The following is a 17,521-nucleotide window of genomic DNA, read 5'->3' as shown; positions in this document are numbered from 1 at the left end:
ATATTAAACTTAAAAGTTAATTTTTTGGGGAGTTTTTCAAGATCCCTGGGGTGCCACAAACCAAAACTGTGGATCACAATAGTATAATGGCTAAAAATGCTGGTTTTTAATCTGGGTGAATGCTAAAGCGGGCATTCATCGTATTAGTCTCCGCACTTTTTTTAAAGTTTGAGATTTTTTTTTTTTTTTTTTGACACAGAGTTTTGGTCTTGTTGCCTAGGCTAGAGTGCAATAGCACTATCTTGGCTCACCACAACCTCTGCCTCCCAGGTTCAAGCGATTCTCCTGCCTCAGCCTCCCAAGTAGCTGGGATTACAGGCATGCGCCACCATGCTCAGCTAATTTTGTATTTTTAGTAGAGACGGGGTTTCTCCATGTTGGTCAAGCTGGTCTCAAACTCCCAACCTCAGGTGATCCGCCTGCCTCAGACTCCCAAAGTGCTGGGATTACAGGCGTGAGCCTCAGCACCCAGCCAGTTGGCTCTTTTAATATGGCCTTTTGAGTGGCCTACTGCAATGCTTTGCAAATAATAAGGACCTCCAAAAATATTTTTTGAAAAAAGTGAAATGGAGTGGATGAATATAAATCTTCATAAAATTCTCTTTAACATATTTGAGATAGGTTGATAGGCAACTGCAGCACCTCACAAATGAGAACTCCATTAATGCAGTTCCTTATTTTTCTTTATGTTTAATAATAAAGTCTCGAAGAGAGTTAGCACAATGATGTAAACAAGTACTTTTGTTTTTAGATACTTTTTTTTTTTTGAGACAGGGTCTCACTCTGTCACCCAGGCTGGAGTGCAGTGGTGCAGTTCACTGCAGCTTCCACCTCCCAGGCTCAAGTGATCCTGCAGTCTCAGCCTCCCAAGTATCTGGAATTACAGGTGCACGCTACCACACCCGGCTAATTTTTTCTATTTTTTGTAGAAATGGGGGTCTCACTTTGTTGCCCAGGGTGGTCTCAAATTCCTGGGCTCAAGCCATCCTCCTGCCTCAGCCTCCCAAAGTGCTGGGATTACAGGCGTGCCACTGCGCCCACCTCTATATGACTTTGAATGTCCTATATAATCCTGAGATCTTGAATTAGGAAAAACGAGTTTGATACAAAAGTTTCATTTTCAGAAGTTCCCTCAAAATGGAGGATTTTAAAATTAAAATGTCAAACAGGTACCCAGTGAGAGCGTGCACACTGGCATCAGGAACGGATACCTTGGGCCGAGGCGTCGGGGTGGTATTCGGGCTCCTCCTCCGGGGGGCTCTGCAGGAAGTAGAGCTGCTCCGGCAGCATGCTGGCGATCTTCTCCTTCCCTAGGACGTGGGTACTCAGGAGAGGGCTGACGCTCCGTTTCACTTTCTCTCTCCTTTCATGGGCCATAATTTTTTTGGTCCGAGCCTTGATGTTCTCCCAGCACTTCTTCAGCTGTTTGAAATCCCGCAGGGACACGCTGGGCTGAGAGTTGTATTCGTGGGCCAGCGCCTGCCAGGTACGCTGCTTAAGGGCAATAGTTCGCGCATCGCTTTTCTTACATTCCAGCACATATTTATACTTTTCTACTAAAGCCAGCAGGATGCTCTTTTCCAATTCTGAGAAGTATTTGGCAGGCTTTATAATTTCGTTGTTTTGCATTTTCCACTATATTTCTCCTGGCCGCTAGCTATCCTGTAAAAGGAAGTTTGAAGCAATGATTACCAACTCCAGCAAAAACAATGCCTACGAATCACTGAAGCTTAATTCCTGACTTGATTCCCTTGTCTGAAATACAGTACTTTCTTTTTCATTCATGTTGAATTATGATATTCAGGACTCTGGAGAATATTTAGAAATGTACTAGGAATGGGGTTTTACTTCAAACTGGATTGCTAGCTATACTGTGACTATCTGGTATATAACAGCAAAAAAAGAAAAGTTGAACTTTTTTTTTTTTTTTGAAATGGAGTCTCACTCTTGTCGCCCAGGCTGGAGTGCAGTGGCACGATCTGAGCTCACAGCAACCTCCACCTCCTGGGTTCAGGCAATTCTCCTGCCTCAGCCTCCCGAATAGCTGGGATTACAGGCACCTGTCACCACGCCCAGCTAATTTTTTTTTTTTTTTTTTTGTAGTTTTGGTAGAGACAGGGTTTCACCATGTTGGCCAGGCTGGTCTCGAACTCCTGACCCTAAGTGATCTGCCTGCCTCGGCCTCCCAAAGTGCTGGGATTACAGGCGTGAGCCACCGTGCCCGGTCTAGACTCTGATTTCTTAATTGAGTTTTCTTTCATGTTAGGCAACTGATTTTTCCCCCAAATCATGTTAGCCAGTTTTAGAACTAAACAGCTTTCTGAAAGTTTTGTTACAGCTGAGGACAAGAGAAGCCACCATGTAATCAAATATATAATATGATGTGGGAGGCCGAGGCCGGCGAATCACGAGCTCAGGAGTTCGAGACCAGCCTGACCAACCTGGTGAAACCCCATCTCTACTAAAAATACAAAAATTAGCTGGACGTGGTAGCGTGTGCCTGTAATTCCAGCTACTCAGGAGGCTGAGGCAGGAGAATTGCTTGAACCTGGGAGGTGGAGGTTGCAGTGAGCCGAGATCATGCCATTGCAATCCAGCCTGGGCAACAGAGTGAGACTCCATCTCAAAAAAAAAAAACCATATATATATATATATATACACACACATATGATGTACAGCCAGGCACGGTGGCTCACACCTGTAATCCCAGCCCTTTGGGAGGCTGAGGCAGGTAGACTGCTTGAGCCCAGGAGTTCGAGACTAGCATGGGCAACATGGCAAAACCCTGTCTCTACAAAAAAAAAAAGAAAGAAAGAAAGAAAGAAAGCAAAAGTAAAAGAAGAAAAAAAAATCAGCCAGGTGTGGTGGTACGCACCTGTAATCCCAGAGCCCAGGAGGTCGAGGCTACAGTGAGCCATGTTCATACCACTGCACTCCAGCCTGGATGACAAAGGAGACACTGTCTCAAAAAAAAAAAAAAAATTGATGTTTTCGTCACTCTGTGGCATATACCTGAAGAAATGGCAACCTCAGTTTTTTCATCTTTAAAATGAGGGGTTGGAGTCTGTGATCCTTCAGGTATGAGGGCTGCTTTTTAAAATCCTAAGTAAACAATGTATGTAATTTCAGATGTGAAAGGGCCTAGGCACTTAAGAGACTGAGTTCAATGTTCCTCTTTACATTCCTCAAGTCTCTTTCCGGCTGAGAGAAGTAAGGGTCAGAAAGGTGAAGTGGATTGCACAAGATCACAAAGATGGTGACATGGAAAGTCCAGAACTTGGACTGCCCTAGGAGTCTAGTATTCTTAGAATCATTCCACAACTGTCTCTCAGCCTCTTGCCTTGGGTCACTCCAAATGATTAAACCATGATTCCCATAAGTCACCTTGTCATCCTCCACAGTGCTGAGTCAGCATGTTTCACACAACAGGTGCTTAGTGAATGTCTTATTCCAGTGAAGTGTATGAAACCTATGTGTGTTTTAGGACCACACACTTTCCCCACATCTTTTAATCACAGAAAGCTTCTTATAAAATTAACCTCTCAAATATGTTACGGCAAAAATGTAGCTAAGCAACACTGACTGCGGCAATAAAGAAAGCATTATCATTCCCCTTGTTGGAAAGGGCCAACGTATTCCCAGTCCTTCTTACATTCTCCAAGCCTCTGATTTCTCAGAGTAATAGGCATGCATCAAGATACTAATGAGGCAGTCCATTTAAAACTGACCAATCACATCAAAAAATTAGAACTGCACAGGCGTGGTGGCTCACGCCTGTAATCCCAACACTTTGGGAGGCCGAGGCGGGCGGATCACAAAGTCAGGAGATCGCAACCATCCTGGCTAACACAGTGAAACCCTGTCTCTACTAAAACTACAAAAAAAAAAAAAAAAAAAAAAAAAAAAACTAGCCAGGCGTGGTGGCGGGCGCCTGTAGTCCCAGCTATTCGGGAGGCAGGAGAATTGCTTGACCCTGGGAGGCAGAGCTTGCAGTGAGCCGAGATCATGCCGCTGCACTCCAGCCTGGGCGACAGAGCAAGACTCCATCTCAAAAAAAAAAAAAAAAGAAAGAAAATTAGGAACCATCTTGAAAAGAGTCCCACTAGCCGAAAATGGAATAATTTGAAATCAAAGGTCATAGGTACACAAGGATTCATTAAGTTATTTTCTCAACCTTTGTTATGTTTTTAAATTCCATAATAAAAAATTAGGCGGGGGAGGCTGTGACTTTTAAGTTTATGGTGCATTAATTTTAAATCACATTATTTCAAGCCAGCTACTCACACACTATGCCTGGGAAGGAGTTTCTGTAGTTGTGAATGCCTGAAATCTGTTTGACTGAGGCTGGAGAGGACTGGGCCGGATCAGAGACCCTTCAAATTGAGGCCAAGGAGTGTGGGCTTTACATGAGGGTGACAGAACCTGATCAGGGTCTCTCACTATGCACTGCCTCATCCTAGAAGTTGTTATTAATAGAATGAAGTATGAGGGTAATCTGTGTCTCCAAATGCCAGGTACCCTGCTCTACATTCATACTGGACGCATCAGGTATCAGACACTGGGCGGTTCAGACACATGTCAAAGATGGTTTGGCCCTCAGATCCTGAGCAAAGCTAAATAAGTGGACATTTATCTTTGGGGATGTGTCCCTATAATGCTAATTTCCCATGCTCGTGTTTTGATCATGTTGCTCTAATATCCATACAATGATACCCAACCCAGACTCTTTCTTCCTCAAAGGTCCCAAATTAATTTTTTACCTTCACCCATACTTTTATTCCCTATAAATCAATGTTCCCCAAACTGAAATTTATTAACATACACCCTGTACAATATCTCTCTTCTGTAGTATCTCTATCTGCCAACATGTCTATGTCCAGCTTTACTTTCTGTAGTTTTTGTTATGAAATCAACAGGTACACAGCCTGTTCTTAAATTACACAGCTTACACAGCGGATTCTGATCCAATTCCCCATCCTCAATCCCTCTGCTCCAGGAGATGTCAATATGCCAACTTTCCCCACTCCTAAGAATTGCTGCTGTAAGGATTAAGAACTCTGATTCACAAATGAAAAAAGGATTACTACCTATTTTGTTGTTGTATGTAATGCTATTTTACATATACATTATACATGTGTATACACACACATACTTTCTGAATAAATCTCTTTTTTCTATTTTATTTCTTCAAGATAAATTCCTAGGACTGTTGCACCAAAAGATAAAAACACTTAAGACTTCTGTTACATCCCCAAATTGTCCTTGTAAAATGTTGCACCAATTACATTTGTATTAATGGCACATAAGCATGTCCATTTCCCTATTTCGTTTTTTTATTCTGTGCCAACTGTGGAGGTAAAAAAGTCACTTCATTGATTAATGATATATGAATTTCAGTTCTGAGGTAAGTAAGCCACATTCTCAACAAAGGTCTTGTGATCCTTAGTGGGACTGAAATTACATGGAATTAATTCCAAGCAATTTCACTTTTCCTCAAGATGTGTGCAGCACCTCTAGCTGCAACCAGGTGGTGGTGGACTTGTGGGGAGTCTAAATTTCACAAAGTTTCTTGCCTTATATGTGGCCAGTTGTGTCTCAGAGTAATAATGATAGCAATAATAGCAGATAACTTTTATTGAGCCTGTATTGTAGGTGTAACAAATGTTTAATATGCACAATATCATTTAACCCTCCCAAAAATAGCCTCTGAGAGCTATATATTGTATATACATGTGTAATATGTATATATACTATATATATGTATATACATGTGTAATATGTATGTATACTATATATGTATATACATGTGCATTATATACATGTACATTACATATATATAATGTACATGTATATATTTCTCCTGATACTTAATATATATACATGCATATATATATAAAGTGTCAGCAGAAATTATACGACTGCTCTCAAAAGCAAATACTCAGAATTACCAACACCTGGGGACCATTAATAGCCTATTAACTAAACTGTTATTTAATCACTAGTTAAGTAAATCCAAAGTTACCAATTTACTTTGCTTAATTTCGTAGAACAGCAGGCCTCCTTGGGCCTTGTGGTTCATTCTGCCTAGCTATAAAGGGATTCTGATACAAGGCAATGTACCCCAAAGGTTCCTTATGGATTTTCAACAGCCTTGTGAAATAGGCTGTTTATCTCCCTTAACCAATTACTATTCCCATTTCCCAGATAAGAAAACTGTGGCTCAGTAACTTACTCTGGTCACACAAATAGTAAGTGGTCTGACTTACTCCAGTGCCCATGCTCCTCTCTGCTCTGCTTAGCTCTCTTGTTTCAGACCTAGTGATAGCCTCTATTCCCCTGCTCAACGCATGGCCATTAACACTCTAATCATCAGCCAGGAAAGGGCCCAGGATAGGGCAATTTAGGCGGAGTGTGTCTCCATCTGTTGGCTGTTCCCCCACTCATCTCCCTCCCTCCATTACCTCCTCCCGATTTCAAACTTAGGGCCCATAATCCTCCCACGTGTACCTTCCTCACTCTAACCAGAGCTCTGATTTCTGCAGTTGAACCAGTAAGACTGTATGTTTGGGCCAGGCATGTGGGTTCATGCCTGTAATCCCAGCACTTTGGGAGGCCGAGGCAGGTGGATCACCTGAGGTCAGGGGTTCAAGACCAGCCTGGCCAATAAGGTGAAACTCCGTGTCTGCTAAAAATAAAAAAAATTAGCCAGGTGTGGTAGCATGCACCTGTAATCCCAGCTACTCAGGAGGCTGAGGCAGGAGAATCACTTAAACTTAAACCTGGGAGGCGGAGGTTGCAGTGAGCCAAGGTCAAGCCACTGCACTCCAGCCTGGGTAACAGAGTAAGACTCTGTCTCCAAAAAAAAAAAAAAAAAAAAAAAAAAAAAAAAAAAAAAGACTGTACGTTTGAAAGGTAACTGTGGAGATCTTTTGGAGCTTTAACATGGTCCATGCCTCAGGGGAATGCTGGCATTACACTTGAGCACATAAACAAACACTTCCCAGAGAGGTCTCTCCAGCAAAGCTTCTTAATGCTTATTAATAGAAACTTTGAGGCTAGAAAGGATACTCTTGTTTAAAACTATTCAGCAATGTCCATAATTGGTTATAAATGACAACATAACAAGCCTTCCCTGCTGCATCAGCTTTTATTAGGGATGGACTGGCCTTCCCTGTCCCCCAATTCTGCTCAGGAGCCATTATCTCTTGTGTCTGCTGTTCAGGTAGACAGTATACCATCCATTCTTATGCATGGTTGCAGGGCAACAAGCAGCCCAGTGACCCTCACAAAGTGGGCTCTCAGTAAACATTTTATAAATGCAGATATTTTGATATAGGCATAAAACAGCCCACCATGCACACAGTATCATACATGACAAAACAGTACACTAAAGGTTACATTGGCTGGGTAGGGTGGTGCCTGTAGTCCCAGCTTCTTGGGAGGCTGAGGCAGGGTGATCACTTGGGCCCAGGAGTCAGAGGCAATAGTGAGCTATGATTGTGCCTGTCAACAGTCACCCCACTTCAGCCTGGACAACATAGTGAGACCCCATCTCTTAATTGGAAAAAAAAAAAGCTGCGTTAAAGTAGAAATGGTCAAATAAAATAGCAAAATTCAAATGCAATGGAAGTTCCCCTTGGACTAGGCAAAGACCCAGATAGGCCTAAATCAAAAGGCACCATTCCCATACCCATAGAAGAACAAGAAGGAAACAATTAGCACAATTTCCAAAACACTAACATTGACTAAACCAGCAAAATACTGTAATGCATACATTTCATATCCAACTTAAAACAAAAATTCATCTGTTTATGGACTAAATGTCTGTGTCCTCCCAAGATCCATATGTTGAAGCCCTAATTCCCTAGTGGTTGTATTTGGTGACTGGACATCTGAGGAAGCAATTAAGGTTAAATAAGGACATAAGTATGGGGCCCTGGTCCAGTGGGGTTAGTGCCTTGATAAGTAAAGACACCAGGAAGCTGGTGTGCCCCGTTATCCTCAATGGCTTATAAAGAGGAGGTCATGTAAGAACACAGCAAGATGGCACACAGCAAGATGGCCACCACCTACAAGCCATGAGAAGAGACCTCAGGATGAAACCTAACTTGCCAACACCTTGATCTTGGCATTCTCAGCATCTAGAACTGTGAGAATCCAATTTCTGTTGTTTCAACCACACAATCTGTGGTATTTTATTATGGCAGCCTGAGAAGACTAATGTACCATCTAGTGATTTTTAAGTCCACCAAGGGTGAAACTAAGTCCTAAAGTTTGAGCAAAGACTAGAGAAACTTGTCAAGATTTCCCATCTCTTGCTCTTTGTGGAAAGTGGAGTTCTTTGAAGTTAATTCTCAGAATGGGTACCATGACTGAAGAGCTGTGGCACTGGAAAATCAGACTTCAGGACATTAATAGACTGCTGATCTTAAAGTGAGGTGAAATCAACCAAGACAGTGGATGCAGAAAACCTGGGCTCAAATCCTGACTTTACCTGTCACCCAACCGTGTGACTTTGGGCAAGTCAATCAACCTCTAATGCTTCATCTGTAAAATGGAGTTACTCCCCCGCTACCCCAGCCCTGCCTCATTCCCTCTGCACAACAGTCCTGCAACGTGAATAAAGAAACACAGACTACAGCTTCAATCAATTTTAGTTCTTTCTACTCTTCCCACCCATATTAAACTGCTTCCAAAAATAGAATAGTGCTGTGTGTGTGTGTGCGCGCATATATATATAGGGTATGTGTGTGTGTGTGTGTATATATATAGGGTGTGTATGTATATATAGTTATTGGCTCTTTATTTCATACACACACAATTCAACAACTATGTAATGAACTCCTGCCAAAGGCTCAGCACTGTTCTAGAGTATGTGGGAGATACAGGGGCAGGCTGAACCCTCCAGCCTAGAAAGAGCGCTGACATGCACAAACTGACAACTAAAATGAGAGGCACGCTGAAACAGACACCAGAAGAGAGGACAAAGCACCTTGAGTGTGCAGAGGAGGGAAGAGGTTCACTTGCATTCTCATGAATAAGAGGACATTTGAGCTAGATCTTTAAGAATGTATAGGATATGAATGGAGAGAGTTGAAGGAGATCATCAGATAAATAATTGACAAGAAAAGGCCTGGACTCTGATTGGAGACAATGTTATTGGAAAGGAGGAAGTACACACCAAAGACTGTCTCTTTCTTTTTTGAGAGACAGAGTCTAGCTCTATCGCCCAGGCTGGAGTAGAGTGGCACGATCTCAGCTCACTGCAACCTCCGCCTCCCAGGTTCAAACAATTCTCCGGCTTCAGTTTCCCAAGTAGCTAGGATTACAGGCACCCATCACCACACTCAGCTGATTTTTGTATTTTTAAAAAAGATGGGGTTTCACTATATATTGGCCAGGCTGGTCTTGAACTCCTGACCTCAGATGATCCGCCTGCCTCGGCCTCTCAAAGTGTTGGGATTAGGATTACAGGCGTGAGCTACCACACCCAGTCAAAGACTGTTTCAAAGGAAGAAATGAGCAGGATGTATATGTGTCCACAGTAGGGTAGGGGATCAACAGAAAGCAGAGGCAGAGAGGATATACGAGGATTAACCGAACACCTACTCTGTGCAGGCATCAGAGAGAATGGTATTCCTTAAGATCAAGATCACAGACCAATGAGGACATCACAGTCCCATGAAGACATAATGCACATGTATTGTGGGACAGGCTGGTGACAAGGCAGTGTGATAAGCACAGTGACAGAGATGAGCCCAGGCACATATTCCAAAATTGGGGGGATCTAGAACAGGAAACTTAATTCCTACTTGAATAGACTGAAATTAGATGAACTTGAGAACAAAGCAGGGCCACAGCTCGGGAGGGAAAGACTTAAAGAACATATTCAGAAGTGGTGAGTGAACTGAAGGACACGTGGCAGCCCTCCCCACAAGCAAGGCCTGGCAAGTAATGGGCAATCCACTTGCTCTAAAGGTAGAAAGGCTATTTCCTACCCTGGTATCTCGCCTGTCTCCTGACTCAACACCTCAAAAATAACCTTTCTTTTAAACTACAAAGCACATTGGCCAGGTGTGGTGATTCCCATCTGTAATCCCAGAACTTTGGGAGGCTAAGGCAGGAGGATTGCTTGAGCCCAGGGGTTCAAGACCAGCCTAGGCAACAAGGAGAGACCTCTATTGCTATGAAAATGAAAATTAAAAGTATTAGCTGGGCAAGGTGGCCTGTGCCTACAGCCCCAGCTACTAGGGAGGCTAGGAGAGGAGGATCCCTTGAGCCCAGGAGTTTGAGGTTGCAGTGAGATATAATCATGCCACTGCACGCCAGCCAGGGTGACAGAGCAAGACCCTATCTCCAAAAAAAAAGGTAGTATAATATAGAGGTTAAGGACACGGGCTTGGACCTATGGCCTCAAATCCCAACCCTACTGCTGCTCCTGAGAGTGCAGCTTTAGAAAAAGAAAAAATATAAATAAATTTTAAAGAAGGACCTCAATCTAATCCTCTCACTTTACAGTTGAGGAAACTGAGGCTCAGAGCAAAACAGGGCTTCCCGAGGCCCTAGTTACAGGGGAGGGTCTGAAATCAAGGCTTCTTCGTTTGCTTTCCAACCCCTTTCCCACTTCAGAACCCCCTCACCATCAAGATGCCCTTTTGGCTAGGTACTCTCAAGTCTCCCCAACTGTACCGTTTGAAAACTCCAGGGCACTGCTCTCAACTCTGTCATTCATTTTGTGACATCTGTCTTGGCACGCCTTCTTTACTTGCTGTTAATTCCTCATCTCTAAATTATAAAGCTCAAGGGGGTATTCTCTAAAGTCCTATCCAGTACTGGTCATCTATTACTGCCATTAAAATGATTTTTCTGCAACCTAACTTCCACAGTTCACTGCCAAAGACACATAGTTGGTATTTTCTGATTATTTATGAGGCTGGTGGAGCTACCAGCCAATGAAAGAGCATTACAGCAGAATGAAGTGATCTCAGCACTTTAGATGACCTTGTTATTTTGCTTCAGGCCCATACACAGGTTTAACTATGCAAGTTAAGCAGTTCCAGGTGAAATGGCAAAAGCAGGTGATCTGATCTGTTCACTACAGCTCCTTACAGAGAGCCTGGTGTACATCAAGCACTGAATAAATATTTGTGGAATTAAATGCCATAACCAACCTGCTTACCATTTGCATTTTTTTAAACTAATTATTGCTAGATTTTTGTTTTTGTTTTGTTTTGTTTTTTGTTTTTTGAGACGGAGTCTCGCTCTGTCACCCAGGCTGGAGTGCAGTGGTGCGATCTCAGCTCACTGCAAGCTCAGCCTCCCGGGTTCACGCCATTCTCCTGCCTCAGCCTTCCAAGTAGCTGGGACTACAGGAGCCCACCACCACACCGAGCTAATTTTTTTTTTTTATTATACTTTAAGTTCTAGGGTACATGTGGATAACGTGCAGGTTTGTTACATATCTATACCTGTGCCATGTTGGCGTGCTGCACCCATCAACTCGTTAGCACCCATCAACTCGTCATTTACATCAGGTATAGCTAATTTTTTTTGTATTTTTAATAGAGACGGGGTTTCACCGTGTTAGCCAGGATGGTCTCGATCTCCTGATCTCCTGATCTGCCCGCCTTGGCCTCCCAAAGTGCTGGGATTACAGGTGTGAGCCACCGCACCCGGCCGCTAGATGTTTTATTATTTTAAATTTCTCCTCTTACAAAGGATTTATCATAAAATAATCATTTCCTTCTTGCAAATATCATTACAGTTCAAAGGAGGTAGAAATGGCAACGTTTTAAGAGCCTCAATACCACTATGATGCCTTCAGGATTTCATTTTATCCAGAGGTGAGAGTAATCAGACAGTACTCTTACCTGCCTGCACATGTACATACCTGTGTGCCCAAGATGGCCACTCACCCAAGCTCTCTCCGCCTCTCCACCTTCTTTCTTTCCTTTCGAGAGCTTTCCAGTCAAACCTAGTACCGAACTTGCTTTCTCTAATGCATTCCCTCTCTACCACTTTTCCACCCACTCCAGGCAGCCATGTAACTTGGAAGTGTTTATTTTCATCATCTGTGCCTGAGTGTGACTGTATGCATGCAGAACCAGCCCTGTGTTGAAAGCCAGGACTCCCCCACTTTCCCACCCTCACAGTCCCCGCTATAAACCAGATGAGAGTTCTTAAAAGTCCTAACCCCTTCCTTCCCCTTCTCCACACTCCATCTTAAACCATCCCCACCCACGGCTTCCCTGAAATGCCTTTGGAATCATTATTAAGGTATCTTCCACAGAAAGCAGTGTTGAAAAACAGAAAGTCCCCTTCTGTAGGTGTTCCCACTCCAACCTACTTCTCGTCTACTGAGTACACTCTCCTCCACTCCCACCACTTCAGCTACAACCATCAGCTCTCAATAGGAGAAGGGTACTGAGTATTTTCCTCTTGCAGCACTCAGAATTACTCTGCACTGAGATCTATCCATATCCTGAAGGCTCTCCCTATCTGATGGTGAGCTCTGAGGCATTGAACTACATTTTATTTGTATCTTTAGCACATAGTAGATTCGCAGCGTTTGTTTAAAAAAAAAAAAAAAGTTGGGAGGGGGGACGCAGGCACAGTGGCTCACACCTGTAATCCCAGCACTTTGGAAGGCAGAGGGGGGAGTACTGCTTGATGCCAGAAGTTTGAGACCAGCCTGGGCAACACAGTGATACTCCATCTCTAAAAATAAAAATTTAAAAACTAGCCAGGCATGATCATCTGTAATCCCAGCTACTTGGAAGGCTGAGGTGGGAGGATCACCTGAGCCCAGGAGTTTGAGGCTGCAGCGAACAATGATTGCACCACTGCACTCCAACCTAGGTAAAAGAGCACAACCCTGTCTCTTTTAAAAAAATAAAATAATAAAATAAAATAAAAAGGCCAGGCATGGTGGCTCACGCCTGTAATCCCAGCACTTTGGGAGGCCGAGGTGGAAGAATCACCTGAGGTCGGGAGTTCGAGACCAGCCTGACCAATATGGAAAAACCTCGTCTCTACTAAAAATACAAAATTAGCCAGGTATGGTGGCGTATGCCTGTAATCCCAGCTATTCAGGAGGCTGAGGCAGGAGAATTGCTTGAACCCAGGAGGCAGAGGTTGCGGTGAGCTGAGATCGTGCCACTGCACTCCAGCCTGGGCAACAAGAGCAAAACTCTGTCTCAAAAAAAAAAAAAGAAAAAGAAGAAAGTGGCAGTGATGGAAGAACCTCTCTTCCAAGCCTCAAGCTCTCTCCTTAGCATCAAACACATTTCCAATTATCTATCAGCCACCTCTGCACCCCATCATGGGCACCTCAGAAAACTCCAATTCTCCATAGCCAAAAACTAATTATTCCCCTACACCAAAATCTTCTGATTTCTGATGATGTCAGCCACTTCAATTTGGCTTCCCAAAGCAGAAACATCAATGTAATCTTCAATCACATGCGACTAATTAACAAGACCTATGGTACATTTTACCCCAACATCTGTTCCCTCCTCTCCCATTCTCACTGCCCATGTCTGTGGTCAGACCTAATCTCTAAAATGGTCTCCCAAACTTCCGGTCTCTCTTCCACACAACTACAGGGATCTTCCTAAAAGACAGTGATCAAGCCACAGGCTTCCTTGTAAACCCCAGACGTCTCTCCCACTGCCTAAATGATAAAAGTCTCAACTCCTCACATGGCATTCATGGCCTTTCTGGATCTGGCCCTGATTATAGCACCCTCACCAGCCCCTCATCCTCTCCATGTATTTTTCACCCTAACCAGACCAAACTCAACATGCGGCTTCCTTTGGCTGGAATCCTTCACCCCAAGGCCACCAAGGGCCCATTTTCAATCTTTTTTTGTTTTTTTTGAAACCGAGTCTCGCTCCCAAAGTGCTGGCATTACAGGCATGAGCCACCGCGCCTGGCCCATTTTCAATCTTCAAAGCCCAGCTCTCATGCAATTTTTGTTAAGCCTTCCTCAATTAATACCCAGTCTGTTATGTTTATTTTCTTTATAATGGCTACCTTCTAAAATGGGGTTGAAGCAGCTTACGAATTACACACACAATTCAACTAGATTTTTTTTTTTTTTTTTGAGAGAGATTGAGGAGAGACTATCAGGGCAAAGATAAGACAAAGTCAAAAGAGATCAAAGCTAGGTGGTAAAGGAGCATTCAAAACCTGTGTCATGGCCGGGCGCAGTGGCTCACACTTATAATCCTAACCCCTTGGGAGGCCGAGGTGGGTGGATCACCTGAGGTCAGGAGTTCAAGACCAGCCTGGCCAACATGGTGAAACCCCATCTCTACTAAAACTACAAAAATTAGCTGGGCGTGGTGATGGGTGCCTGTAATCTCAGCTACTCGGGAGGCTGAGACAAGAGACTTGCTTGAACCCAAGAGGTGGAGACTGCAGTGAGCTGAGATCATGCCACTGCACTCCAGCCTGGACGACAGAGCGAGACTCTGTCTCAAAAAACAAACAAACAAACAAACAAAAAAACCCCACAAAACAAAAACCTGTGTCATAATGTCTCATACTTATCTTGTTAGATATAGATTGGCCCTGAGTTCCCACTGGCTCAGAATGAGTTACTCTTCTATGAGCTCGCTGCCAGTTGTACATGACTGTACTGTAACACTTCCCATATTTTTTTTTTCAATTTGCTCTTTGCGTCCATCTCCCACACTGGACTGGGAAATTCCTAGGCAATACATAATTTCTGACTCATCGCTGTATCCCCAGAATGTAACATATGACTCAGCACGCGACTGGTGCTCAGCAGACATTTGTTGAATGGATGTTATCACGGACAGGGAAAACGGCACTAGTGCTTGTTGAACTGCACGCCAGGTATGTGAAAAAACATTATTTTATCCTCACAAAAAATGTACAAAGCTAAGAAATGGCAGAGCTAGGATTCAAACCCCAAACACTCTATCTCTCCAAAGCAATTGCTCTTCCAACTATGCATGGTGTTCCCTACCTTCACCATCGCTACATACCCACCTACTCTCTGCTTCAATGCCTGGTTAAAAACAAAACAAAACACCCTTCTCCCAGAATTCTTTCCTACTCACTCAGGACAGGAGTGCCTGAGTCCAGCCCTTGATCTTCCACAATACGTTAAGTAACAAATCATCACAAACCGGGAGAGGAGAGGGTGCCCCCTTGGTAGCTGAGAACTGAACAGCCTGTTGGGTATTCTGCAGATGGTGGGGTGAAGTCCTCAGCTCCTCCTTCTCCTGCCTTTCCCCATAGGTGCAGTGCCTGGGCCCTTCCTGCCTCACTTCCTTCTTCAGGATCCAAAGCCTTTTGAGTCCTCCCCATTCTAAACTGAAACCCAAAATAATCTCCTCAGGCCCATTACTTCTCTAACCCAATGAATGGTGTTGAAAATGCTCTCTTCCATTATATCAGTGAGACTTTTGTATTTTAAGCATCTCATCAACCATTAGGGCTGGCAAGCATCCCCATGCCCTGAAACAAGAATTCTGTGAGAAGGGATAATGGCATGTTAGGAGGCCCAACCACCCCACCCTCCATCAATCTGAATATTTTTGTCCTTGCCTGGGAGTAAAAAGAGACATCCTATAACATCCCTCCCCACCTCCTGACCCAGCAGCCTTCGTCCCCCATCCCGGGTCTCCAAGGGAGGGCTGAAATCTGGCCCAGCAATCCTGGTCCAGAATTCTGCAGGGGAGGGATGGTGAACCCTGGTACCTTCCTCTACATCTTCTTCCAGGACTTTAGAATCCTTCTTCTCCCCTCTAGTCCATCCCATGTCTCTCTCTGGCCCCAGACTTCCACAGCCGTCCTCAATCCTAACTCATAAACTATGTTTTTGAATTAGTATTCAGCAATTTCCTTGGAATACAACCATGTTCTCTGACATGCTGAAAGGCACACTCTCTGGCCTTGATATTATCCTACCTCCAGTTTTAAATGTATGACAAATATATCCCTGCATCCTACAACTACTCTCTTCGATACTGCAGGAACGTCTGTAATCTTAAATGTTATCACACCTAATACCCAATCTCCTGAATCGGAATAGGGAGACTAAATTTTTCACTGTTTAGTACTCCTAAATAAAGATTATTCATGCAATTTACAGTAACTACCTCACAGCGCCAGTGTGATGATTCAATGATAATTCATGCCAACTGTTCAGTACCTTGGGCCTGGTACATAGAAAGTGCTCAAAATTTAGCTGTTATCATTTATATACATTATCTTTCACAATAGCACCTGAGGGTAGATATAATACCACTCCCCCCCGACCCCCGCCTCTAATTTACAGAAACAGTAGCCCCGGCTCCGAGTAAAGGAGCTTTCCCAAGGTCAGTCGAGCAAGGATGTGATGCTTGGCCTTCATCCTGCAAGTGAGGGACCCCTCCCGTTACACTCTGGACGGGCGGGGCACTGGGGGTCTTAAAGGAGCCAAGTATGGAAAAGCGCCGAGCACAGTGATCAGCACACAGTGGGGACGCCGGGATGGGAAGACTGCGGTATTGCGGGTCATCAGGATTCCCCCCAAGGAGCTCCCCCAGCCCGGGAGTCCAGAGCCCACCCCACTCCCTGCCATGGGCGCGCCACTGAGTCCCCCGGAGGCCCGCGCCCCGGGGCTTTGTAGGCAGCAGGCCGGCCCTACTCACCGAGTCCCATCGCGGCGCGCGGAGGCGGCCGCCTGGCGCCCAGCCTGCAAGGCAGGGGTCGCAGCGGCTCGGCCCGAAAACCCGCCATGCCGGCCCCCGGCCCCTGCACGCCCGGCCCGCGCCCCCGACCCGCGCCCCCGCCCCCGCCCCCGCCCCCGCCCCGCTGCTGCCCGCCCGGAAGGGGAGCCCCCTACCTGCAGCGGCGGCGCGGCGGCCGCGGCGACCGGGGGAGGGGCCGGCGAGGCGAGAGCGCGGGCGGCCTGGGCTCCTCTGGCAAGCAGGGCGGCCAGGAGGGCCGCGGGCTCCCGAGCGCCGGGCGGCGGCGGCGCGCCCCCGGCCGGCCAGGCCCCGCCGCGCGCGCCGCGGCCACAAAGCCCGGACGCCGCCGCCCCCTCGCGGACCGCCCGCCGCTTGCCGGTCCGTAGGCGCCGCCGAGGACAGCGGGAGCGCGGCCCCGCGCCAGTCCCCACTTCCCAGAGCTGCGGCCGCCGGCCTCCCGGGGACTGGGGCGGGGCGCGGGGTGCCCCCCGCCCACCTGCCCGTCCGCACCGACCCCGCTCCTGACATCCTCGGGCTGAAGTCCCCGTACTGATTTAGTTGCCTTTTCCCCCCACCTTTGCAGAGGCGCTCCTGAAGGGGCCCGAAAAACTTGTTTTATTTCTATTAACAACAGAAGAATACATTTGTCACACGGGATTCGGCGGCCATGGGCACGAGTTAGTTCAGTCCAGGTCCCTCGACTGAAATAGGCCCTTTTCTTTTAGGGCTCCTTGATACTTGGGACAGCCAATCTCCCTATGCTGAGTTTATCACAGACTTCTGTTAATTTGCGGAATGTGCCTCCCCCAGGACAG

The 17,521-nt window shown here is 45.5% G+C and overlaps 1 protein-coding gene across 4 annotated transcripts in view; it reads right to left on the bottom strand.

The window, feature by feature from the left end:
• LOC105480971 (Myb/SANT DNA binding domain containing 3) overlaps nt 1–17,104 on the bottom strand; it is a 29,590-nt gene extending 12,486 nt beyond the window's left edge. Inside the window, exons 1-3 of one of the 4 annotated variants that reach the window (XM_071078083.1) lie at nt 16,862–16,969; nt 2,876–2,959; nt 1,212–1,662 (exon numbers count right to left, since the gene is read on the bottom strand). In XM_071078083.1, coding sequence (XP_070934184.1) covers nt 1,212–1,629 — 418 coding nt within the window. In that variant the 5' untranslated portion in view covers nt 1,630–1,662; nt 2,876–2,959; nt 16,862–16,969. Of the gene's footprint in view, nt 1–1,211; nt 1,663–2,875; nt 2,960–16,667; nt 16,809–16,861 lie in introns of those variants that run through there. The other 3 variants (XM_071078084.1, XM_071078086.1, XM_071078085.1) reach the window with 3 other exon arrangements.
• Between the last annotated feature and the right edge of the window lie 417 nt (nt 17,105–17,521).

The sequence above is a fragment of the Macaca nemestrina genome, chromosome 14 (genome assembly GCF_043159975.1).
Source record: "Macaca nemestrina isolate mMacNem1 chromosome 14, mMacNem.hap1, whole genome shotgun sequence".
NCBI classification, from domain to species: domain Eukaryota; kingdom Metazoa; phylum Chordata; class Mammalia; order Primates; family Cercopithecidae; genus Macaca; species Macaca nemestrina.
Note: the sequence above shows the minus strand (reverse complement) of the source record. Positions and strands in the feature narration are given on the sequence as shown.